Source organism: Alosa pseudoharengus, unplaced genomic scaffold, assembly GCF_046254945.1.
Source record: "Alosa pseudoharengus isolate Yale_2024_CS ecotype anadromous, Long Island Sound unplaced genomic scaffold, YU_APseudo_1.1 YU_APseudo_1.1_scf_3, whole genome shotgun sequence".
In the NCBI taxonomy this organism is placed as follows: domain Eukaryota; kingdom Metazoa; phylum Chordata; class Actinopteri; order Clupeiformes; family Clupeidae; genus Alosa; species Alosa pseudoharengus.
In genome coordinates this window covers 35969395-35994934 of record NW_027468718.1, presented here as the reverse complement: position 1 = coordinate 35994934, position 25540 = coordinate 35969395, and the positions used below count along the sequence as shown (strand labels likewise).

General features: G+C 40.9%; 2 protein-coding genes across 2 annotated transcripts; one reads left to right on the top strand and one right to left on the bottom strand.

Moving 5' to 3' along the window:
* Nucleotides 1–4176: 4176 nt before the first annotated feature.
* Nucleotides 4177–6882, bottom strand: tmem169b (transmembrane protein 169b). The gene is made up of 3 exons (XM_076262697.1): nucleotides 6802–6882; nucleotides 5681–6105; nucleotides 4177–4819 (listed from the first exon to the last, which is right to left on the bottom strand). Exons 2-3 carry the CDS (start codon nucleotides 5961–5963, stop codon nucleotides 4191–4193), a joined length of 912 nt encoding a protein of 303 aa, XP_076118812.1. The 5' UTR covers nucleotides 5964–6105; nucleotides 6802–6882; the 3' UTR covers nucleotides 4177–4190.
* Nucleotides 6883–17562: 10680 nt separating this feature from the next.
* On the top strand, nucleotides 17563–24310 carry LOC143100735 (mitochondrial amidoxime-reducing component 1-like). Its single transcript, XM_076264157.1, has 7 exons — nucleotides 17563–17893; nucleotides 19836–20006; nucleotides 21344–21509; nucleotides 21993–22133; nucleotides 23005–23066; nucleotides 23742–23813; nucleotides 23945–24310. Exons 1-7 carry the CDS (start codon nucleotides 17643–17645, stop codon nucleotides 24069–24071), a joined length of 990 nt encoding a protein of 329 aa, XP_076120272.1. The 5' UTR covers nucleotides 17563–17642; the 3' UTR covers nucleotides 24072–24310.
* The last annotated feature ends 1230 nt before the right edge of the window (nucleotides 24311–25540 follow it).

The following is a 25540-nucleotide window of genomic DNA, read 5'->3' as shown; positions in this document are numbered from 1 at the left end:
AGCACCTTACCTTACTATGCACAGAGAATCACAGGCTCAGTCTCTGCCTCAGTCATTGCAAGCGCCTCATGCTTAATCACCCCTAATGTGGATACTGTTTTAGACTTGATTGATATTTAGTGTTATTTAGTATAATTTGTATTTTAGTATATTCTTTATCTTCTATTGTCCTTATTGCTTAGCTGTGTTTTTTATATTATATACTTTTATTACTTTTTCTGCTGAGACCTTGAATTTCCCCTTGGGGATCAATAAAGTATCTATCTATCTATCCAGGAAAATATCTCAAAATATACAAATCTATTTTCCAGAATCAGTCCCTCAATGTTTGTCAAGTTATAAGAACTGATAAAAAAAAAGATTAGATAATGATGGTGTAGGCTTAGGCCTATGCAAAACTTAAATGTAATTGGGCATTTTAGAAAATTATTTGATCATAGAAAAGGTAGTCTGAAATGCCCATATCAAAATAGGATATTTACTGATTTTGGTGTGGATGCATCAGTTGGAAACGATTAATTTTTAGTCAATTAATAGCCTAATAGACCTCTGAAGTTCGCCTACAAAAAAGCTGCCATCTTTGAAATCCGGTATCTTGCCATTTTTCCTATGGGAAAATAAAATAGGGATTTTGAATTATTGCACCTAACTCTCACAGGGACACAGAAGTCTGAAATGCAGACGTTTTACTCAACACACTTTTGTCCTCTGCCTTTGAGTGGGCATTATGGTCTTCGGTAGGTTAAGACGGTAAACTTTTTTATTTTTATTTTTGCTTTATTTTTATTTTTGCTAGAACTAACTTGCAATGCAACTTGCCATATGTAGTTAGCATCAATTTACACCTGGATCTCCTATGGGCAAAGATGGCAGATTTGGTTCCTTTTTGTAGGCAAACTTCAGAAGTCTATACAGAGGGTTTCACATCTAGTGAAACTGCTTATAGCACAACAATCTGAGAGTTGTGTCATTGTTGAAATAGGCCTATACTTTCAAGTTGTTGACTGAAGGATTGAAGGCCTTTTCAACCCAAAGCTTAGCAGCTCCCTACACACCCCAGGGGGTAAACTTACAATAGGTTGCACATAGGCTACCAAAAGGTGCATCCTAATCAAATTTTCCATGAGCAAATCCACTGAGATTGCTCAGCCCCCAAACAACATGAAGTTTAATCTCCAAAAGGGGTGCTACCTACTGTGAGCCATCTGTCTCGTTGAGCGTGTGTCAAGTCCCATCTTAATTCACTGCACTGCTCATCCCAACTACAGTGTACAATAAACCACATTCGTATGTTTTAAGGACCAACAGCAAAAGGTTGTAAACATGCACAATGTTGTATCTGAATGGCAAAGTAAACCTAAGTCAAGTGCAGGCAGACCACCGACAGAGGGCTGACTAATTTAATTCGACAACAGATGGAGATGAACAGAATTTTATTGTCACACATTGAGTGCCCTGTGTGTACATCAGTGAGTAAAAATACAAAAAGAAAGAACTTGAAAACATATTGTACCTTATGAACAATTTCACAATTTCATGTTTGGGACCATTGCTCAAGACAGCACCTGGACAGAAAATTACAAATGATAAAAACCTTTCAGTTTTGTGACACAGTTTTCTGATACAATGTTTCTCATACTCAGAATTTCATATTACAAATATTTGCTTATAAAACTGTAAAAGCATCTCAATACACACAAAATTGAAACACCAAGAGGTCAAGATTCTGAAAAGGTCAAGATTACAAGGGCTTCATATGCCCAGCTGTTACTGTCCAAAACGTCTTTTGTAAATGGTAATCATATTCTTGTTTAACTTACTTTGAGAAATAATTATCATTTGTAAAAATAAATAAAATAAATATAAAATATAAAAGTTTTAAATATACAGGTAAAAATGAAACCGTATACTTACACACAATAATATTTGTGTCTTATACATACAAACGTGCCACTCTCAGGCTTATGATCTGAAGATCTCAATATCAATCTCTGATCTCAATCAAGTCAAATAAATATTAAATAAATACATTTACCAGCAATTGTATTGCACATCTTTGGAAAATGTCTTGTTCGGATTGCATGAAATAGCTTTTATATCCTTTTTTGAGTACATCAGCCTGGGTGACCATTTCCACTGTCTGTGGCCCAGTTAGGTTTACTGCCCTCCAATACTTGTCAATAGAAACCTCTCTCTATTGATAATTATGGTATCCTGTTTAATCTCTACACAAATAAGATGTTTAGAAAAGACAGTGCACTGTAGAATTTGTGCCAATACTGCACACATCATAGAATTAAAATAAATAACCATGTTGGCTCACAAAGTGTTAAAGCAAAACACACATATTTAGAGTGTTGTTAGCCATGTGAAGTCACTTCAGGTCCACCACATTAATATAAATAGAATGAAATAAAATGTAACATTAAAAAAAATCACAAAGAACCTGTCCTGCAGACTTCCAACAGGAATCTAAACATCCCATTATCATTAACATTTAAACATGATTGACTGATGATATTTAAACATGATGGACACCACTGAAGTATAATATTATGCACTTGTGATGCCCTGTCATGAGCTGTTTTTGTAGAGATCCCAAATTCATTACTGCATTTGGAAAGTAGCTTAACACACGCATGCTTATGGTGTCATTTCAGCATAGTGGAACACAAAAGAAATGCAATGATTTAGAAAAATAAAGCCACTGTCTTACAGGCTTGCATTAGTCCTCACATCATAAGTTTACACATCACAACAGTTGCTCAAACTCATACGGATCATGTATCGTATCATAACAGAAAACCCCTAGTTCACACCCCCAACTTCCAAACGGAGGACATCCAATAACTTTTCTTTAAATTGGTCATTATAGAGCATACTTGACCATGCAGTGTTAACCTATGTTACTATTTCACATCATAGAAAAAAGCAAACAACATTTTTTTAGGAATTGTCTTGCACAGTGGCGGTAAAAATGGCTTTGTCTTAATCCTGTATAGTATACATCCTCACATCCATTCAACATCCTCGACCTTAGAAGGTGTTAGTATGGGCTTCACATTTTTTTATTAACACCCAGATATATGGTCTTGGAGAGTACTAGGTAAATCAGAATGCATTGATTGATTGCCCAAGTTGGTGTCCGGCGTTTATGGTGCAAAAGCAAAGTTGGTTCCGTTTCTGAAACCTTAAAGGTACAGTCCATGATTCTAGTGAACGCATGTCGAGCTGAAAAGTCAATGACATAACTACCCACTCTGGTTTGGTCCTGAGCTTGTTTGAGTGCGCATGCAGACCAGACATCTAGAGAACCATGAGGACGTGACTGACAAAAAAAAAACAAAAGAAAGGAAAAAAAAACATTTTGCTTTAGAACAGGGGTGGGCAAACTGCGGCCCGCGGGCCGGATCCGGCCCGCCAAGCACTTTCATCCGGCCCGCCGAGCATTTCATTTAGTTATCAGGCTGCTCGCTATTTTTTTCCTGCGATAGAGACGACGTTGGTTAGCTTTACTGCAAACTGCTTTTCACTCTCCTTAGATAACGTTTACAATGTCAATGTCAAAACATCATGTTAAATAGTTTTACATGATGTTATCTCTAAGTTAACTCTTAGTTATCTCCTTTGCAGCAGATCTAACGTGAACATTATGCAATCCATTTAATTGGGAACGCGTCTGCACTCACGAGAGGGAGAGAGAGCCGCAGGTTCCAGCTGGCTTGTGATTGTTGATAATTGATATCTCCTTCTTATAAGAAAGTTTTAAAAGGAAATCATGAAGGCAACAGTAGTTCCCACTACTGACCATTTAAAAACTGTGAGAGGGCCTAGCCGTAGGTACAGCACTAGCCATAGTGGAGCAGGCAGAAGATCATTGCGAAATAAACGTGAATTAAAGTGACTGTCTTAAAGCGACAGTGCACAATTTATACATGTGTTAAACAGCATAAAAAAAATATTCTTAAAACAAATTAGCAGTATTTTAAAACAAATACTTTTCATGCTAAATTATAAGCTATAAAAAATGTATTTTTTTACGCGTGTGTCGTGGGGGGGGGGGGGGGGGGGTTTGGGGTTGTGCGGCCCGCCGACCAATTTTCAAAACCCAATGTGGCCCTTGAGCCAAAAAGTTTGCCCACCCCTGCTTTAGAATCATGAACTGCACCTTTAAAACTCACACCTGCAGCTTAGACGGAGGACGTTTGCACGTTTTCCCCGGGAGCTTTGCCTTGGAGGCTGCCGGCGAACGTGTCCGAGTCGAGCAGCTCCACAATGCTGTAGGGCGAACAGTCCTCCAGGCCCATCTTCCCACAGACCCAGCCGCAGAAGCCCTTCTCCAGGTCCCGCACGGCCTGCCACCACTCGCCGAACGCCCAGGACACCTGCACCACGGCCGAGTAGACGGCCAGCGACACCGCCACGGCCATGATGAGCATGGGGTAGAAGATGATGAGGAAGGGGCAGACGGTGATCTTGTGCCAGAACGTCCTCTCCTCGTTGTACACCAGGAACACGTTGTACCAGGTGAGCGTGCCGTAGTAGAAGGAGGTGATGAAGGAGAGGAGGAAGACCACGGGCGCACACGACAGGCTCCACAGGACCACGTGCGGGCCCTGGCACACGCCCAGGCTGCAGGAGCGGCGCGAGCGCCCGTCCCGCTCGCACTCGGCGTCCAGGCGCTCCTTGGACTTGGCGAGGTCGCGGAGCTTCTTTTCCGACAGCGTCACGTGGATGTCCACCATCTGGCCTTTCTTCTTGCCGCGGGTGATGGTGCCCGTCAGGGTCACGTAGCGACTGTCCGGGGGCAGGCTCCACTCTGCAGACCACACGGGAAAACGAGTTAGTACTTACACACACACACACACACATACACATACACCTGTCAGGGTCACGTACTGTATAGTGGCTGTCTGAGTCAGGCTCCATTCTGCAGACCACACGGGAATAAGCTAGTGGTTACATCATTTAAGTATATTTTTGGGCTTTTTTGCCCTTCATTATGATAGGACAGTGAAGAGATGACAGGAAGCGAGTGGGAGAGAGAGATGGGGTAGGATTGGGAAATGACCTGGGTTGGACTCGTTGGCATTTGGACCTGAATGTGGTACAGGCGCTGTAGACAGTTGCGTCACAGCCACCCACCCAAAGGTAAGAAGGTAGCACACACACAGACACACTGCACTGAAGAAGGTCATCAGGGTGAAACAGGGCACCACATTATTACCATATCTGTTTGGCATGGCAGAAATAAATAGGTGAAATAGTGATTACTCAGCATTGGCCTGAAGACCTGTGTGTGTGTGTGCGCTACCTTCTTACCTGGGTATTGAATGTGGGAAAATTAGCTACTAATTTATTCATGCTGTTGATGCTTTCAACTGAGAAGGGGTCAATTACATAGAGAACAATAGGAGGACATGGAGAATGTAACTCTTCATGAAACACTTGGAGATGTCGTCTCTGCAATAGTTTGACAGTACATTTAGACTGTGCATTTATGGTTGCAGTGATATAGCAGTGAAATAGGCTGTCTCAACTCAACTGGACTGTATTCAATTCAGTTCACCAACCCAACTGAACATCAGTCACTCATCTTTATGTTTGCGGCGGGGGGGGGCAGCCTGGGAATGTTCAGTCATTCTGTTATGTGAAAGGAGGACAGCAAAGACGGCCTCACCTTCACCTGTGGGCGTTGTCAGAAACTTGGCCCCCTCCTCTGAGGCCCTGTCCCTCTCCTCCTCTCCACCCTGCTCCTCGTCCGGCTCCGGCGCTCTCTCCGCGTCCGAGCGGTACACGATGATGGACTCGGGACGCGGCTCCTTCCTCCTCTTCTTCCTCCTCTTGTTGACGGAGGAGCTGATGGAGCTGGGCTCCACGTCCTCCACCTGGCTCACGGATGCCTCCGACCGGAGGGAGGCCAGGTTGGGGCTCTCCGACCCCGGCTGACCATCCTGCTCCATCCTGCCTCAGGAAGGGTGTGTGTGTGGGTCTAGTAGTGTTGGGGATCTGTTGTCACTCTGCTCTCTCAATCTGCTTGGGAGAATGGTCTCTTCGGGCTACAGTGGAGTTTTGGTTTCACGCATGGCAAACTTGTTCACAAACCTGGAAGAGAGTAAATGAGTGTAAACAACCACTATGGATTTTCCTTATGAAAAAGGAAATACAGGATTTACCTTTTTAAAGTGGGTTTCCCAATTGATTAAATCCTAATGCAAGACTCGCTATTATGTATTTATTACATCTGTTTGAAAACACTTGAATTGGCACTTTCCTCCATAAAATGTATTTATTAATGGGCCATTTTCGCATTTAGTAAATGTTGTATCTTCACTTTATACATAGAACTATATTAATTATGTCATTGTTTATTATGTCCATATTACAAATAAACTCATTACTAATTTAATTTAAGCCTATATGGACAACTAGTCGCCACTTAATGTATGAACCCCCACATTGTGACAATGACTGAACAAGGCAATAGGCTATCATGTATTGTTATTTGCCGACACCCTTTTCCGTCTTCATCTAGCGAACAAAAAGCCAGCCTTTTGGTAGTTGCAGTAAGTGAATGAAACGAGGAAAAAACAATAACGGTATCAAGAGCGTGATATAAATTCAGTTCATGCGAATGCAACCATGTATTGTTTGAGTTCGCTACCCGAAGCGGAGAGATTAACGGTGGTGGGACTGTTTTCCTTTCCCAGCTGATCCTTTAAATCACACCCATCCACCCATCGCTCTTTGCCGGCTGTATCTGCACTGAAACGTTACACCAAACATATATCGGATGCTTACCTTATTTTCAATCCGTGCAAAAAACGGTTTGTTGATTATTCTAGCATAGCAATTGCGAACCTGATTGTTTTATTCCAAAATGTAGCCTGCTCTGACGCGTGTCCCACAAACAGCCGCCATACAGATGCGCTCATTCACTGCCCATTGCCCAGAATGTCGTTTACCCCGCCCATTAATTCCCCAACCTCTGTCCTACCCAATCAGAGAAGGATATGGACCGGCCATTTAAATCGGTGTAATCCAAAACGAGGTTAGAAGCCCCCTCTCTCTCGAGCCCAGTGGAAGCGCACAATGAAGGCCTGTAGCAAGCTGTCAGTTGCATATTTTATGTCTCGGAGGTTTTAAGCTGCCCCTCCAGAAGAATAAGGCCTATTTATAGACCTCATCATATACAACGTATTTTAATTTTATGACGGTGAAAATTCTCCCCCCCCCCCCCCCATATACGACAATAAGTGGGGGGCCCTTAATACATCTGGGCCCAGGGGCCCGAAAGTTCATAATCCGCCCATGATAAGGAGGATATCATAACGGTTATCTGGAAACATGCACTGCATCCATAATATCACTAGGGATGGCCCCCTTCCACATGATTGTTTGTACAACTCCCTATTCAGTCACACATGCAGATTAAATCTATGTCAACCTTCACATTGTGCAGTAGTGATTGTCTCTTAGTGATAATCTTGTCTGCCAGTGCTGCCCCAACATTGGTTATCTTCACAACAAAACCACTTGATTCTCCAGATACTTTCCATTATCAGATGGCATGAAAAATACTTTTTCAAGAACCCTTCGAGCAGAGTTTCATTTTTGGGGCTAAGGCACACCAAAGGTCAAACCAAAATGCCAAGGCTCACCAACTATGTTTACTGATTATGAAGCATCACACACATTATTTTAGACTATTGAGGGCATTCATTTTTATTTATTTAATTATTTACTTTTTTATACAAAGTGTTCATGAACTGAGACCACAGTGTGATAGATTAGAGATTAGATTAGATTAACTTTATAGTCATTGTGCAGAGTACAAGTGCAGAGACAATGAAATGCAGTTAGCGTCTAACCAGAAGTGCAAAAAAGAAGAGTGCAATGTGAACAGTATAGACAACAGGAAAGAGATGTATTTTAAGCAGTGTTGGGCAAGTTACTTTTAAAAAGTAGTTAGTTACAGTTACTAGTTACTTCTTTTAAAAAGTAACTAAATTAGTTACTCAGTTACAAATTCGAAAAGTAACTAGTTAATTCAGAAAGTAACTATTGCGTTACTTTCAAGTACATGTTTAAATGCTCAAATGTGACCCCACCTCCACCCCTTTTTAATGTAATTTAAAATACATGTGCGTGTTCAATTATTTATGATAAATTTGAATATTATAATGAAATGGACACTTAATACAATACATTATAAACAATGTACACAAATCTAAACTATTTTAATGTTGCTGTGGGACAAATAGCCTCCAATCAAATGCCATGTATGTAGATATTATGTTTATAGTGGATCGATACAAATAACACAATATATGTTTTGGAACTTTTGATATTTATTGCCCCTCAAGTATAGGCCTATATTGGGCATCTATATTTTCTCTCTGTAATTCTCCTCCATCTCTCTGTTCTTCTCCATGTCTCTGGATCCGCATTCAGTTCATTAAGGGCCTTTCTTTCTGATAGACTTATGTTGTGTTTTGTGGCCTTATTTGATTTAGCAACAGCGTCAATATCTCTCTCCACTAATTTACTGAATGTGGCCAGGGTAGGGTTAGGGGCGCCAGGTGGCATGAAAGTGGATTTTTTCTTTAATTTACTGAAAGGGGTCATACGTTGTGTCTGCCTGGCTAACTTTATTACTGAAAAAATGCTTCAAAGTTGTCTGAAGAACTTGTAAGAGTCAGCTTTAAGTTTGAAAGCATTAACTCTAGTCGGGACAAATGACAATCCACTGCTTAAAGCATCAAGCTGCGGAGAAGTGAGGGAATGATCAGAGATGTTGATTACCGACATGGTTGCGGCGCTACCATGTCTCCATGTCCCACTCCCACATCTGCCTGGGTGGGCGACGTGCGCCTCTTCCTCTGCCCCCTCCTCGTTTTTTTTTCGGCCTGCCTGATCCTCGGCTAAAAAAGCCTCATCAGCCGAGGATGTACCTGCGCCGCTCTGGTCACTTGTTGTGCCCTCCTTGCTGGTGAGGAGAAGGTCACTGCGTTGGCCGTGAAGGCAGTGAAGATCAACTCAAGTCTTTCAATGATTATATTAATGCCACTTACCCGAATCTGAGATTCACTCTGGAATACAGTCAACAGACGATCCACTTTTTAGACTTACTAATTACGGTAAATGGTGAAAGAAAATTAGACACCTCCATCTACCGTAAGAAAACGGACAGAAACACCATATTGCATGCCACTAGCTTCCATCCTGACCATCCCATTGACAACATCCCTTATGGACAATTAATCAGGTTGAGAAGGATTTGCAACAGAGAAGAGAACTACAACGTTAAGGCTAATGAGATGGGAGAAAGATTTAAACAGAGGGGGTAGGCCTAGGCCTACAGTCAGGCTCTTATTGATATAGTTCGAGAAAGGGCCAATCAGAAGGATAGAGGAGAGCTAAATTACATCCTCGCCCTAGACAACATAATCAAGAAAATAGAATTGTTTTTGTGTCAGAACATTCTACTGCTTCGAGACAAGTAAAAAGGATCATAAACAAACACTGGAAAGTCCTGGAATATGACCCAAATCTTAATAATTTATCTTCTTCCAAACCTCATTTCTGTTTCAAAAAAGGCAGGAATGTTAGAGACATGGTGGTTAGTTCTGTGACAAACTGGCTTTCTCAGCAAGTCTATGGCAATTATAGATGTGGTATGTGCCCAATGCGCCAACACTTTTGACACTAAAACATTCAGCCACCCACATTCCGGAGGAAAATATAATATCAAAGAATTTATAAATTGTCTATCGACCCATGTCATTGATGCGCTGATATGCCCTTGTGGCCTTATGTATGTTGGACAGACCAAACGCAACCTCAAGCTGAGAATAGCAAAACATAAGGCAGCCATTAGAAACAATTGACTATGCCATTGCTAGACATTACACAGAAAAAAATCATGGTGCTGTTGCCTCCCTCAGGTTTATTGGCATTGAGAGGGTATTGCCAAACCCTAGAGGTGGTAACATAGTCAAACAACTCTTGAGAAGAGAAGCCTTTTGGATAAATGAACTGTCTACTCTTGAACCCCCCGGTATGAATGAATCACAGGACTTAAGCTGTTTTCTGTAAATGTGAGTGTTATAGACAATAGGGTATTGTCCATTGGTTTAGCTGTGGCAATGTGGATACATTGATGATACCTGTGACACATATATTTTTCTACAAAACTCTTTGATGATGCTAATTATGTATATATTTGATAATAATTGTGTATATATTGTGTAGATATCTTTGAGGATATGGTCTATTTAATTGTCTGTTAATTATATTTAACTGTTTATGGGAATATTGGATATTGGCATTTAAAAATTGACTTTAAGAACAACTGGTCATGTGACTAGAAGGTAATTAAGACACACCTGAGAGCTCAGAGAGCGAACCTGAGGACGCTGTATGCGAAACGCGTTGTTCGCTCTGAATAAAACCAAGTAAAAAGTCAACAGTGTGCGGTAGAGCAATGTTATTTTTGTTATTCAAGTAATCATCTGTTTCATATCTGATAATAATCTATTCTCATGTTGTTTTCTCGTCCAGGGAGATGTGGTGAACCAAGGATCAAAGGTGGAGCATATTCTACAACTACTGTGAACATGTTTGGATATAGGCATGGCGGCAAGGCCGTAGTCATGATGTCAACATTGGGGGGGACCAAATCTGTGGTGGGGTCTGAGGGACCCCCAAACAGAATTTCAATACATTTCCTACCATGCAAAACTATTATTATAAATCACAAACAAGTCGTTAGTTAGGTCAGTCAATTAGGTTATTCCAAACTTTTGATGGACATAGTCATGGCATGGATGGATTATGAACCCCTGGACACAGATGCCCCCCCCCCCCAGTGAGTTTTGTGAAAAGAGAAGGGTGGAGAAGAAGCAACTTCACTGGTCCATCCCTGGACCCATGACTCCATTTGTGTTCAAAATGTATACTTTAAAAGAAATGATCTTATCTTAAGTATCTTATGATAACCTCTATATTACACAGAATGTGGTTCTTTTACTTATTACTTACACCTGAAGATTTTTTTAAACTAAGGCTTAGACTCATAGGTTTGGAGCCTAATAAGATTTTGTCTTTTAATTTAGATTTTATTATGCATTTTAACGTAGTTTGAAAGGGACAGGATTCAGGAATAGGCTACTAAGACAGGCCCCTCTTCTGTCTGACTCACCTCATGTTACCCCTGTATGCATTAAAGACTGCCTTCTGACAGAAATGACGTTTTGTGCCAACATGTAGAAACACTAGGCCTACTACAGCCTTTAATTGGTGAATGGAGGTGCAAATTCCTTTCTTTGGTTATTGTCCGCGATTCACATTAACTGTACGTATTGTAAACGTCGCCACATTTGATCACGTTTTGCCTGCATGGATGCGCGATTGAGTGCGCATCTAAATAATATGCAAGATGCAACAATCATTTCTACACTCTAAAAAATGATTCATGAGGTTAGTAGATAAAACTTAAAATGAAGAACATTTTCGACATAAAAAATTAAGTTTGCTACTTGTACATGTATAGGTGAGTTGACAACTTATTTTAAGGAGTTTGTCATACTAAAAAAGAAAGAAAGCTGTCTCAACTTATTAATATATGGATTTTCAACACACAGTCTTGCTTTCACCTAACAATAGAAAGTATTAAGTTACTGAAACTTGTAAATCTAAAAGTTAATCGAAGTTGCCTACACGAAATTGCGGAGGGTGCCGGTAGTGACAATTGTGCAAAATTAACACCAATGTAGAAGCTTCAAAAATACAATATTGCAAGTAGGCTAGCATATGTCAGCAACATGTTGAAGTTCGTTGAGTTTGAACGAGGATGTAAGCAAGCATACAGAGCAAGGGACAGTGAGCAGGTGGAGAGTGCGAGCCTAGTTGAGGCTACATGATAAGAACTCAGTGGTGGAACAGGTAGGCTGTGACATGCATGCCATGCTGACTATGATGATTATGATGACTTATTCATTGTGATAATGTAATGATATTATAGCCTAATGATAACATAGTAAGGCCGTGCTGGGATTATAATAACAAATAGCGCAACTTAAATTTTCTAAATGAATGATTTGCAAACCCGGACAGCAAAATAGTGTCAAATCGACGTTTATTGGTCAGATTTATCAGTTTCCGTCAGACGCCCAAAATTCAACATCGATGGCGTGAGTGGTGGTTGGTCTCTCAAAGTAGAGAAGGGTTCTATCTTGGAAGGGTTATCATGGTAAAGAAGGGCTAAAAGACTGTAGACTGACGGAAATAGGTTACAAAACGTCAGGTCATGCACATAGAGCCGGACAGTAACGGAGTACATTTACTTAAGTACAGTAGGGGAGAGCGGGGTTAGATGTCACACTTTTGACTTAAAATTAGTTTCCACAAAAACCGTGTCCTGCACAAATTCCCTTTCAGGACACAAAAGAAGCCTCATGTGTCAGGTACAAATGGAGGGACCTTGATCTGCTTGAATCCAGTCAGTTAGAAGGATGTGGGCTGTCAAATGCACCTTGCGCAAATGTGACAACCATCCCCATCACGGGGTAAGTTGTCACACGCTATGGGGTTAGTTGTCCCAATGTTATTCCAATGGGATAAAAATGAAAAATGGATACATTCTTAAAGATAATGTAAAAAGTTTAATTTCATTGAAATGCAAAACTACATACATCTTATGTGTTGAGAACATGAACAGGAAACATCAAGTATGTTCTTTTCATTAGTATTTTATGTTTTAAGTTGTTTTTTAGACTATTTAGATTAAATCCCTATTGAAACCAAGGTAATATGATGATATAATGAAATACTGAAGAGTCCATAGGCCAACATGTGACAACTAACCCCACAAAAAATGTGACAACCAACCCCAACTGACATTGCTAGCTCTTTTGATGGCCAGCAGCCACATGTTTTAGCGTTGCTATGATGAAAGGTAACTGAATTGTAGCTCTCTCTATATACTTCTAAATGGTACTAATTATTTTATTGTCAACCCATTGTGTAATGATTTAGAAGAAAAAGACTGAATGTCTCAAAATTTACTTTTAGACATGAAAAACACTTAAATTTGTCTCACATCAAGATAATAAATCTTTCATTTTAAATTCCAACGTAGATGACCTCTGACACTAATTCTGATCATTTCTGTATTAACAGTTTTGACCAGTGCCCTTGAGTGGCTGAGATCTAACACATGTGACAACTTACCCGTGTGACATTTAACCCCGCTCTCCCCTACTTGAGTACAATTTTGAGGGATCTGTACTTTACTCAAGTATCAATTTTGGGGAGTACTCATGACTTTACTCAAGTACATTTGAGAGGCAAATATTGTACTCTTTACTCCACTACATTTCTTTCCATAACCGTGAGTACCCGTTACTACTTCTAAAAAAAAAGGAAAAAAGAAAAATCTCGGAAACCCTCAATTTGTTGTTTCCCTCTCAAACGTGATTGGATTGTGCACCTCTGATTGGGACAGCCTATCAGCAATCACCTTCAGCTTTCCGCCAAAGTCAACTCCATGGTCAGATTTAGATAAGAGACAAAACCATGGACGAAACAATGGATGAAGACGCAGCAGGTCCATCCCGGGAATGTGCCAACCTGTAGCCCCACCTCGCCAGAATATTTCAATTTTCTGAATAATGATAGTTTTCTCTTCAAATAGTATTTTGTATTTGAAATACGTATTTTAAATACATGTATTAGAAATACTTCCCATCCCTGGCAACATGCATGGTAAAAAGATGAAAATTACTTGATTTTACTTCCAATTCCTTTTACATTCTCCAAGGTATTGACATGAACATTTTTCATAACTCTGGACGTTTCTGTACATACATGGAAGCACTGTGGCAGTAGTAATGCAATATTTAGATAATGTAGGCTACTCTTGTACTCTTGATACTCAAGTACTTTTAAAAACAAGTACTTCAATACTTTTACTTAGCGATGGTTCGGAGTAATTTCACCCTACTCAACCAGGGTTCGACCAAGGGAAAAAAGGTTCTGGGAGGGTGTTTGGCTCGGGGTCATGATGCAAAGGACCCTAGGGTGAAATCTGACAACAACATCTGACTGTTATCCTTTTACTTGAGTAAAATTTAGCAAAGGGTATCTGTACTTTTATTCAAGTAATGAAGCTGTGTACTCTGTCCGCCTCTGCATGCACAAGCCAACTAAGCTACAGTATATATAACCTATACGATAGGCTACTGGAAGACACTAAAGATAATTAGTTCATGTAGCTGTACTGTTCCAAAATGTACCAGCAATGTAGGTAGTATAGCCTACAGGAATAAAATATTTCCAGCAACAGCCCTGTTTGTGTTGTTTCAGTTGTCCTACAGTGATAACTGGTATAAATTACATTAATGTCTTAAGACAATCTGGGTAATTTAACTCTTTACACATAGGCTTCAGTAATTTTTGGTGCTGCTGTCAATTGTAGCCTATTGAATTTTGAAATTATACTTTGAATTCAAGCAGAAACTCTTCTTTAATAATTGCTTGTTAGCCTACTTGAATATGAAGATCATATGCTCCATGCCTACCTCTGATCAGTCAGAGAGATAACCAATGAGGCCTACATCACTTTCAATGCTCCATGACAGTTGAAAATATATGCATATTTAAGGGTAATGCAAAGATTTTGTATATAATTAGGTGTACCCGACCGATTTGAGGGCCGCTTGGGCCAAATATGCCAGGGCCGATTTTTGGTCCCAGTCCGCCCCTGGACGAGTGTATGCTAATTGGACATGTTATAGTGAATACAAGATTGACCAAAATAGTGTCGGAACATGACGTGGAGATCTTTTTTATACTGAAGACATAAATTTGGTGTATATTTGAGCGTACGGCTATTCAAACGTCAGATCTCTGTGTAAGAATGTTTAATAAATAAGGTCCCTGAGCTATAATAACAAAGCACGCTAGTCCCATTTCTGAAATGCTAACCATCAATCCTGATGTAATGCAACAACCATCTAGATGAGATGTCCTTTGCTTTAGATATTACTCATGATGTAATGCAACATCCATCTTGACGAGTTTGTTCTGATGATAGCAGGAACTCTTACTAGTGCCCTTTGAACTTTGACCCCTACCCTCCTCATCTCCATCTCCTCTCTCAGTCTGTCCTGCTGTAAAACATTGAACTTCATTTTCTCAATCTCTCTGTTCTTCTGCTCCATCAGTCTACTGAACTCTACCTCCATCTTCTCCCTGCTGATGCTGATGCTTCTCTGTAGTTCCGGCAGGATGACCTTCATGAGATATCTCTCTGCTTCAGCCCCGGCCTTTCTCTCATAGCTCTCTCTCATCTCCTTTACCTCCTCTCTGTGTCTCTCTTCCATCTCTCTCCTTTCTTTCTCAAAATCCTCTTTCAGTCTCTCTTTCTCCATTTTTGTCTCTCCCCTCTTCTTATTCTCCTCATTCAGCTGCCTCTCAAACTCTCTCCTCTTCTCCTCATTCTTTTCATTCTGTAGTTCTTTCTCCAGCTCTGCTATTCTCCTCTCTAGTGCAAAGATCTTTTCTTCCTTTTCTTGAATTTCTCCCTTTATTTTCTTTAAAGAGTTTTTCAGTTCCATCTCATGTGTAGTCTGAATCTCTTTCTCCTTTGTCTCCCTCCATTCCCTCAATTTCTCCTCTATCCTTCTCTCTATCTCTTTGAGCGCTTCAATACCTCCTGGTAGGTCTCACTGCTGTAGAATCTCTCTCTGTTTCCTGACACCATTTCTTCTATTTTCTCTAACAGCTGTGTGATCGTAGTGTCATCAGGTCTGTCTTTAACGTTTAGAAGGTAGCATCTGTTCCCACATTTCTCTACCAGCTGCTGGAGCTCCTGGCTCCCTGTCTGGAGCAACTCCTCCACACTCCTCTCTCTCAGCCCCTCAGCATGGGTGAAGAGGATCAGTGTGTGTCCCCAACAGCCCTCCCCAAAAATGTCCTCCATTTTCTCCAGCATCCTCCTCTCCTCCCCTTCAGACAGCTCCATTGGAATCACTAGGAGGAATGCATGAGGTCCTGGAGCAGACAGACTGACACAAAGCCCCACGTCCTGTCTCATGTCCTTCTCAGAAAGTTCACTGCAGAACCAGTCTGGAGTGTCCACCACGGTCACCCGTCTCCCAGCCACCTCCCCCTGTCTGCTCTCACTGTGCTGGGTCTCTGTGGATGTGTGCAAACACACGCGCGCACACACACACACACACACACACACACACACACACACACACAAGTCAGTAGCTAGAAGTTACAGCTACAGTGTTAAAGTCAGAAACTTCACCCTACCGCAACTCTTCCTATGTAATTTCACAACTTTGTTTATAAAATTGTACAATACACATGATCTCACTATTCATGATATTTAATGACATATTTACAACGGTGTGGATTTATTTAATATCATTTTGAATTTCAAATAATGAAAATTTTTTGAACAGTTTGTGAAGACTTACAGTGTGGAGGAAGGAATTCCATACTGTTTCTTCTCCTGACTTGGGGACGATCTGAACCTAGAAGCCCAAAGAGAAACTGGATGAGAAGTCCATGTTATGTGGTGAGCAGAGCTAGTTTTATTTATTTATATCCTGTTTGGAATGCAACTTCTGCAGTGGTGCATTAGTGCATGAGACTTGACATCAGCCATAGCAACGGAGGCTTTCTGTCATTTTAGGAGTTGTTCTTGTTACTTTTTGTTCTTAAAAATCAGCTGCATAGGATTTAGGAGAGGCTTGGATGATTTATTTTTATTTAACCAAAACTGAGAGCTGCTCTTGGCTGATACTGGATTTAGAATGTGTGTGTTGTAGGGCTAAAAAATACAGCTTTTTTATTCACAAGTTACTGGATTTTTTTACACAGTTTTACCAGACTCACCTAGCCTGACGAGCCAGACCCACATTAAAATGTAGGGTCTGGGCACTCACCATTCGCAGTGCTCAGTCTGAGGGGCGGGATAATTGGTTGTCTTTTAAATTCCCTCTGCATGCAAAAGGACGCAATAGGATATTTGTTTTCAAGTAGCAGGGAATTCAAGCCAAACCGTTGCAACTCTGCCATCAATCATTATGTTAAGCCCACCAAACGACTCTATACACGATTTCAATGCCCTGATTAAGTTTCGATTTCTGGAGCTCACAAGCCAACGGAGAGTTGCTAGACTAGCCCTGGCAGCAAATGTAATTTGCTGCCGCTAGGGGCGCGTCTAGATTTCTAGGCTAGTAACTCCCAACACCCTCACAGGAACTTGGGGTGATGTGCTGAGACTATCCTCTAGGGGGCAGCAGCTGACAGGTTTATAAAGCCGGTTCCTAACCAGAATCAAAGTTCAGTATAGGATGTCCTGTGTTTATGGTAAATTGTATCTATGATTCAGCTAAATCTTTATCTAAGGCAACAGCTGTAGCCACAAAATCACTCATGTTGAACTCGAGGTCAAAAGTTGACAACACTGGCAATTAAATAGTTGTGGGCTTGAAATGCCTGACTGCGCCTTTAACTGCTCTTCAACAATCTTCATTTTCATTGGATAATCGTCTATCAGGCCAGTTTGCTTTATGACAGAGTTGTGAAATTAGAGAGCATACCTCTGGGGCGCATTGTATACGATGGCCCTCAAAGAAACCTTGTTGAAAGCATTTGCGCAAAACAGAAAAGTCGCACTCTACGCTGCTGGGGCTGGTGTTGCACTGTTTGGACTAGGGCTGGGTTACAAGTACATGCAGAAACCGAAAAAGTTAACTCAGGTTGGCATTGTTTCGCAGCTGATCCTTCATCCTCTCAAGTCTGGGAAAGGACTCCAAGTGGCCAAAGCAGAATGTCTGCGTATGGGTTTGAAACATGGAGAACTCCGCGATCGGTGAGCCTGCGATTTGGTGAAAGGCATTGATCACTTACACAAGTTAGTCGTAAATTTGGTCTCTTAAAATCATTTTCAAAGTCACTCAGTCATTAGGCTTCTCTAATTAATCAGACAGAATATCAAACAGTCAGTTTTCGCCAATAATTCCCATTTCCCATTTGTTGCGTTTATAGGTGAACATTATGATCGCCAGCCTACAGACATGGGACTCGAGTCACATGACTTATAACTTGAGTCTTGTATAAAAGACTCGACTTGACTTTGACTAGCTATTCATTGAGACTTGACTTAGACTTGAGACAAATTACTTGAAATGACTTGACTTTTTATTTTTTTCATAGATATTAAGGAGTTAACTTCACGATTTTAGAAAATCTGCTTAGGTGCTGATGCGTCACACGAGCGAACCTGTACATTGTACCAAGTGACGTGACGCGACAGACCAACAGCAAGTGCCAGATCAAATGAGACAGACTGAGGTAGGCCTACGCTTGCAAATATGGAAGGCTCTACGTTTATACCAAAACATAATAATGTTTGGCTTCACAGATGATGTAGGGCCTATATTCAATATATTTTCATGATTTGATGTAGCTAGGCTACCTAATATTTGAGGCATATTGAAACAATAATAGGCTATTTTATAATAAATAGGTCTACTTGAAATACATTTATTTTTATTCGTATAGGCTACATTTCATCTTATTCTATAAACCGTTCAGATGTAGGCTATGTGGCTTGAATGAATGCAATGTCTGTTTGTTACAAATAAAACTCCAGCAGTTCATAACTAGCCTATTGTAGCTTATTTTGAAATGAAAACATGGGTAAATCATCATGAATTTCAATGATTTGTCTATGACTTGACTTGCTTGACCCAAGCTATGACTTGACTTGACTTGCTTGACTGTCACAAAAAATGACTTGGACTTGCTTGAGACTTGAAGGTTAAGACTTGAGACTTGCTTGTGACTTGCACATGTGTGACTTACTCCCACCTCTGCCAGCCTATATGTTCATGGTAGTAGGCCTATCCAGATCAGTGTTGTGTGTAACGCGTTACAAAGTAACAAGTTAACGTAACTACTTTTTCGAGTAAAAAGTAGTGTAACGCGCTACTACTGAAAATTTGGTAACGTAATGTAGTTCCTTTTTCATATCGGCGCAACGTTACTTTTCCCAGGGACAGATTTGACAGCGACGCTGCTTTCTCAGCTGTACGCTTGCGCAATAGGCACACGCTCCACACGGCAGCCTGCATGACAGAGGTAGCATGAAGTGCAATCATAGCTCCACACCATACGTGACAGAAGCTGGTGGCAATGAAGAGCAATCATAGCAAGCGAGACGCAGCCAACGCTAACTCCTGAGGGATGGAGGTATTCACATTACTCGAAGCTAAGGGGAGGAATGATTTTGATCCACTGCCATTAACTCAACTGCCAGCCTATTGATACGATTTGCACTAGCTTTGCACCAAATTTCGGAGGAGCGCCTGTTTAATGAAAGAGTATAAGGCTATAAAATAAGCCCTCATATGATATTGTTTCATAGGGCTTTAGTGGTGGTGTTGAAGCCTATAAGCCCAATGTTTTCTTGTCAAGTGCTCTGTGGCATTTTTTATAATAAAGAGTACAAAAGAAATACCTGTTATGTCCTCCATAGTAGAACTTTATGTAGGCCTACACATTTAGGAACAGATATTGAGTTCTGCCCAAAGACGAGCAACATAAAAGTAACGTAAAAGTAATGAGTAACGTAAAAAGTTACTTTCCATAGAGGATAACTAAAGTAACGGGTTACTTTTTTGAGAAGTAACGAGTAACGAGCAAAAACTACTTTTTAAAAGTAACTTCCCCAACACTGATCCAGATAGGGTATATGCAGCATTGAGCGAGTGTAGTAGGCTACCCAGTAGGCTACCTGCTAATTGTTACAGGCACTGGCTCGTGATCACAGAGGACGGACGGATGGTGACCGCAAGGCAGGAGCCTCGCCTGGTGTTGGTGACAATGACAGCCGAGGGAGGAGACATCTGCCTTAACGCTCCTGACATGGAGGAGTTAAAGGTTCCTCAGCATCAGCCAAACAATAACATACTGAACTGCAAGTAAGACTGATGAGTCAAAGGTTGATTAAAGGTTGATTAATTTCACTTCACAGAGGCCACAACTTTTGTGTGTAGGAAGTAAGTAGTGGATTTTTTTGAATATATAGTTCATGAAACACATAAGCTACCAATGAAAGTGTACTGTAACATTTCTATAATATTTTTTAAATTAGTTAGGCCTATATTACCCTATTGTCATTATCCTACAGTGTTCTTTTACAGACTACTTAGTATGAGCCCAAAATGGTTCCCATAATATATTTATTCTTATAATGTTATTATAATATTTTGTCCCCAAATATATAGTTCTTTTTCATAAGGGCTATTAGTGCAAACAGTTCAAAGCCCAACAAGACTTAAGCCAGGTCACATGACACCTGAGGTGATACATTAGACACAGAATCTCACACTCAGTGCCAAGTTGGAACCCAGCCTGACTATTCCTATTCAGCTCTTGTCCCACTTACATTACACACCACTTGTGAAATAGCCCCTCCTGATCTCCAGAGAAATAGAGGCTACTGAATCACACTTGTGATATTTTGCTCATATTATGCGTTGTTTCCATTCTCCATGGCCAGTGGGGATAGGCTATCTGCTCTAAGGTTCCTTAACCAGAGCAGGCGCCTGAGTTCAAATGTATTGATGTTATACATTAAGAGCTTTATCAAATTTATTGTGTTTGACAATGTACAGTTTTTTTTAAAAGCTCGGTTCTTCAGCAGGACAGTACTGTGAAGCATTGCTCACACATAATGGGGAACTAGATGCATAGCCAGCTGATTAATAATGAAATAATTAATCAGCTTCTCAAACCTTGTAAAAAGTCCTTCTGGACTTGCCTCCTGCACATCATTCACTGCCTGTTCTGATCCAGCCATGCCTTACGATTGGGTCAGTTCAAGAGATGCAGTGGGAACACCTATAGCCTTCATTACAGATTATGTTCACTTTCCAAACTGACCTGCCAGAGTGTCACTCATCTACCTCCATTTCGGCGAAATTACGAGATGCCTGGAAGTTTCTGTTAGTCACTCAGTCTCCTACATACTTGTAGTCTCACAATCCTAATCAGTCTCCTACATACTGTTTAGAACATCTGTAATCAGAATCAGGTGACTGAACCAGGAGCTCCATTCACCTTATTCATGTAGCGGCCATTGTAAACCAAAACGAGGCTACAGGGTACACAAACCATAGGATTTTTGTGTTCTATACATTCGCCAGTAGGTGGCGAAAATGGATGCATTAATGATATAGTCAGTGTACCCTGTAGCCTCGTTTTGGTTTACACAATGGCCGCCGTGTGAACAAGGCAACTATCGTTTATCCTGCAGGGTGTTCACAGCGGACGTCCAGGGGAGAGACTGTGGGGACGAGGTCTCTCGCTGGCTCACACGTTACCTTGCCGCAGGCAAGACTGTCCGTATGGTGCACTATGAGCCCCAGATGAAACCCAGGAAGTGTAAGCAGGTGAAGCCACCCTTTCCTCCAGATGAGGAGGTAGGGCCAGGCCTCAGCACCTTTTAACTTGAAAAATTATATCATCATTTCATGTAGGCCTATGCTATGCTCATTTGCACCACGTGACATGTGCATGGTTGTTAGATCTTGTCTGTGCAAATGTTGTAGCTAAATTCAGACTTTGTGTCAAAAGGTATTTCCTTGTCATGTGTCATGCTGTATGTTTTACATGAATTGTACAGTATGAATTGTATTCTTTTGGTTGTTGTTATTTATGTTATTTGTTGTTGTTGTTGTTTGTATTTACTGTCTACTTAATAGGCAGTATGTTGTTTACTCTAACTTATCTCCCATTGTACTGTGGTCTGAATGTTGTTCCTCACTTGAAAGTAGCTTTGAATAACAACATCAGCTACATTAATAAATGTAAATGAATGTAAGTGCACACATGCTTGTTGTAGGTTGAATTAGTGTTAATTAGTGCTTGTTATTAGTGCTTGAATATAAATGTGCTTGTTGTAGGTTGCCTATCCTGATGCAGGGCCAATCATGCTGCTGTCCGAGGCCTCACTGAGAGACCTGAACTCCAGGCTAGACAAGGATGTTACTGTGGCCCAGTACCGCCCCAGCATTGTAGTGAATGACTGTGAGGCCTTTAGTGAGGTACGCACGCACACACGCACGCACACACACACACACACACACACACACACACACACACACACACACACAGACACACATATACACACCAAACCATAAACATGTCATTTGTTATGGCTTAAACTTCTGATATGGTTTTCATTATATACAGGATAATAGCTTTGAGAATGTCTAATAACTTCAGCCACATTAACTGTGCTATGAGCCCTGGATGTATTAAGCTTTTAATGAGTTATATGCAGGTCTGGTTATTCCTTCTCTTTTTCTGGGTTTTCGCCTGATTTGGGCTCGCATTTTTCACGACATAGCTCCCCCTTCAGCTTCGGTAGCAAGTGACTGCTACGCTAAACCCCCACTAGCTAGCGAGCTAGCCATCAAGAAACCAAGCTAAACACATACAGGGCTCACAATAAAACGGTCGAGCAAACATATTGTTCAAGAGACTATCAAATCACATTACAAAAACGAAGTTCAACCAAGGGTAGGCTACTTACAATTTAAACAGCAACAAAGCCAAGTCGGAGTTCGTTTTGCAGTCTTCTTAGAAACTACAATCTGACTACATTTTCGAGGCGCGATTGGATACTTCCGCTGAGTTACATCCGGATGTGTTCGGACCGCGACCAGAAAGTTGCATATTCGTTTTTTCCGCGGAGAAGCACTAGGGGGAGATGAAGCACCCACCAAACACCCAAAAAGTGTTGTAGAACCATCAGAACGACTCTCAACCTGCATAATGAAGGTCATTTTTGCTAAAATTGTTGCATAGGGCTTCTTTAATGTCTAACGGTATAAGTTTTTGTTTCTGTTGAGAGCGAAAATTGAAGTAAAAACCATTTCTTCTTACGGTAATCATCATTCTCTGTTTTACTAGGATTCCTGGGACGATATCCAGATTGGCACTGTGAGGATGAAGCGGGTCATGGCTTGTGGAAGGTAGCTTGAGAATGGCCTCAGCTCTGTCTCACTCTTAGCCATATTCTCTCTCTCTCTCTCTCTCTCTCTCTCTCTCTCTCTCTCTCTTAGCCATATTCTCTCTCTCTCTCTCTCTCTCTTAGCCATATTCTCTCTCTCTCTCTATCACTCTTAGCCATATTCTATCAGTCTATCAGTTCTCTCTCTCTCTTAGCCATATTCTCTCTCTCTCTCTCTCTCTCTCTCAGCCATATTCTCTCAGTTCTCTCTCTCTCTCTCTCTTAGCCATATTCTCTCAGTTCTCTCTCTCTCTCTCTTAGCCATATTCTCTCAGTTCTCTCTCTCTCTCTCTCTCTCTCTCTCTTAGCCATATTCTCTCAGTTCTCTCTCTCTCTCTCTCTTAGCTATATTCTCTCAGCTCTCTCTCAGCCATATTCTCTCAGTGCTCTTAGCCATGCCTTATAAAGAGGCAATATGTTGGACTTTTAGTTTAAAGCCTAGAAAAAGAAACAGAATATGAAGAAATAACCGCTTTGAAGTATTGTCATAAATGGTTGGTTGGTTGCTCTGTGTTGCCCATGATATGCATGCTAACCATGTATGCATGCAACGTGTAGCACTTTAAAGACTCTTTTAGTAATCAGAGTCAGCAGCACTGATGACTAAATAGCCTACATGCACATGCTCTGCAAACAGATGCATTTTAACAACAGTGGACCCTGAGACTGGGATCAACAACAGCAAGGAGGCCTTGGACACCCTCAAAAGGTAAACAAGAAAAGCCATGCACCTAGAGGGAACGTTATATATATATATATATATATATATATATATACTGACTAGAAATACAAAGTGCCATTCAAATATATATTTTTTTCTTCACTTTTCTTTATCGGCAGCTACCGTCTGTGTGATCCATCAGACAAGAAGGTGTACGGAACAGCCCCTCTGTTTGGACAGTACTACATCGTCAAACAGACCGGGACCCTTCACGTTGGCGAGCCTGTCTACAAGATAAGCTACTGAGATACCCGTGAATGTTAGCATCATTAGATTGTTTTTATTTTGAACATGTCAGTGGTATTATTGTGCCTTGCGTTTTCACTAATTCCCTAATTACTATATTTTAGTCATGATCCAGCGTTGCATAAGGTGATTGTAGTTAGGGCCACTCTGCTAGCCTATAAAATCATGGCTTCTAGTGGGACATGCTATCAAGTTTTTCAAAGAGAAATAATAAAATAAAAAAATCTAATTGCAAAATAGTTGCTGACTACTGGATAATGATTCCCTTGAGCAGAAGGATTAAAAGCTATGCTGGTATCACCATTGTGGTTTCTCCTTGGACCTTTTCTCATTTTTGATAATTTTACTGTATCTCCCAAAACCCTCACAGGAACTTGGGGTGATGTGCTGAGACTATCCTCTAGGGGGCAGCAGCTGACAGGTTTATACAATAAAGCCGGTTCCTAACCAGAATCAAAGTTCAGTATACAGGATGTCCTGTGTTCATGGTAAATTGTAGTCTATGATTCAGCTAAATCTTTATTTAGATTTAGATATAGCTTAGTACACATAAATAGTGGCACTCTGTTTCTTCTCTACTTCATAATGTGCATATAATGTAGTTCCTGCGTACTGATAGTATTATGATAAGGGATGTCTGTTCTAAGAGAAGTCTACTACACTGTAAATATTTAGTTACAGTACACCACATCACATGGATCTCTCCCTCTCTCTCACAAACACACACACACTCACCTACATATTTCACATCAATACCAATGGAAAGAAGCGATAACTGCAACAGCAAGTGGATTTGGGTGCAGGCCCAGGCCAGGCCGGCTCAGCCTCAGCTGTCGCTGGTAGTCCCAGTATACTGTATGTGGTCTCTGGACATGGCCCAGCTCCCTGGCATGATGGCTGCTGGCAGTAAAAGCCTCAGGCGTGAAATATGGGGATGGGGGTTGTTGTTATGTTTTGGTATTCACTTTGCGTTAAGTGATTGTTCACACGTGGGCTTTACCATGTCTCCTCCTTAATATCCGTTTACTCCTGGTTGCAGCTAATAGTAATAATTGAGCTTCCCCCAATTATAGGCTTTATAAACATGTGGTTTCTGGGTTTGTTTGAACATAATCTTGCAACAAACCCAGAAACCGCAGGAACTGCATGTTCCCAAATGTTTATGTAGAGCCTAGTAGCATCGCTTCAAGGAAGTGCTGATATTGACATGAGGTACGCTATCAAGGGGAAATATACAGATTGAAGAAACAATCTATCTGGTCTTAAGCAGAAGGAAGGACTGACCTGAGCTGATCGTGCATTCCACAAAACCACAGGGTGATCCGAATCAAATGTAAATAGTTTACTCACTGAATACTCAATACTAATTGCCAGTTATCAGCAAGTGAGACACACTGAAAAAAAGACATAAAAGTCATGTTCCTGGTTGGAAAACAAAGATACAGAGTGCAATAGCAGTGCAATACTGG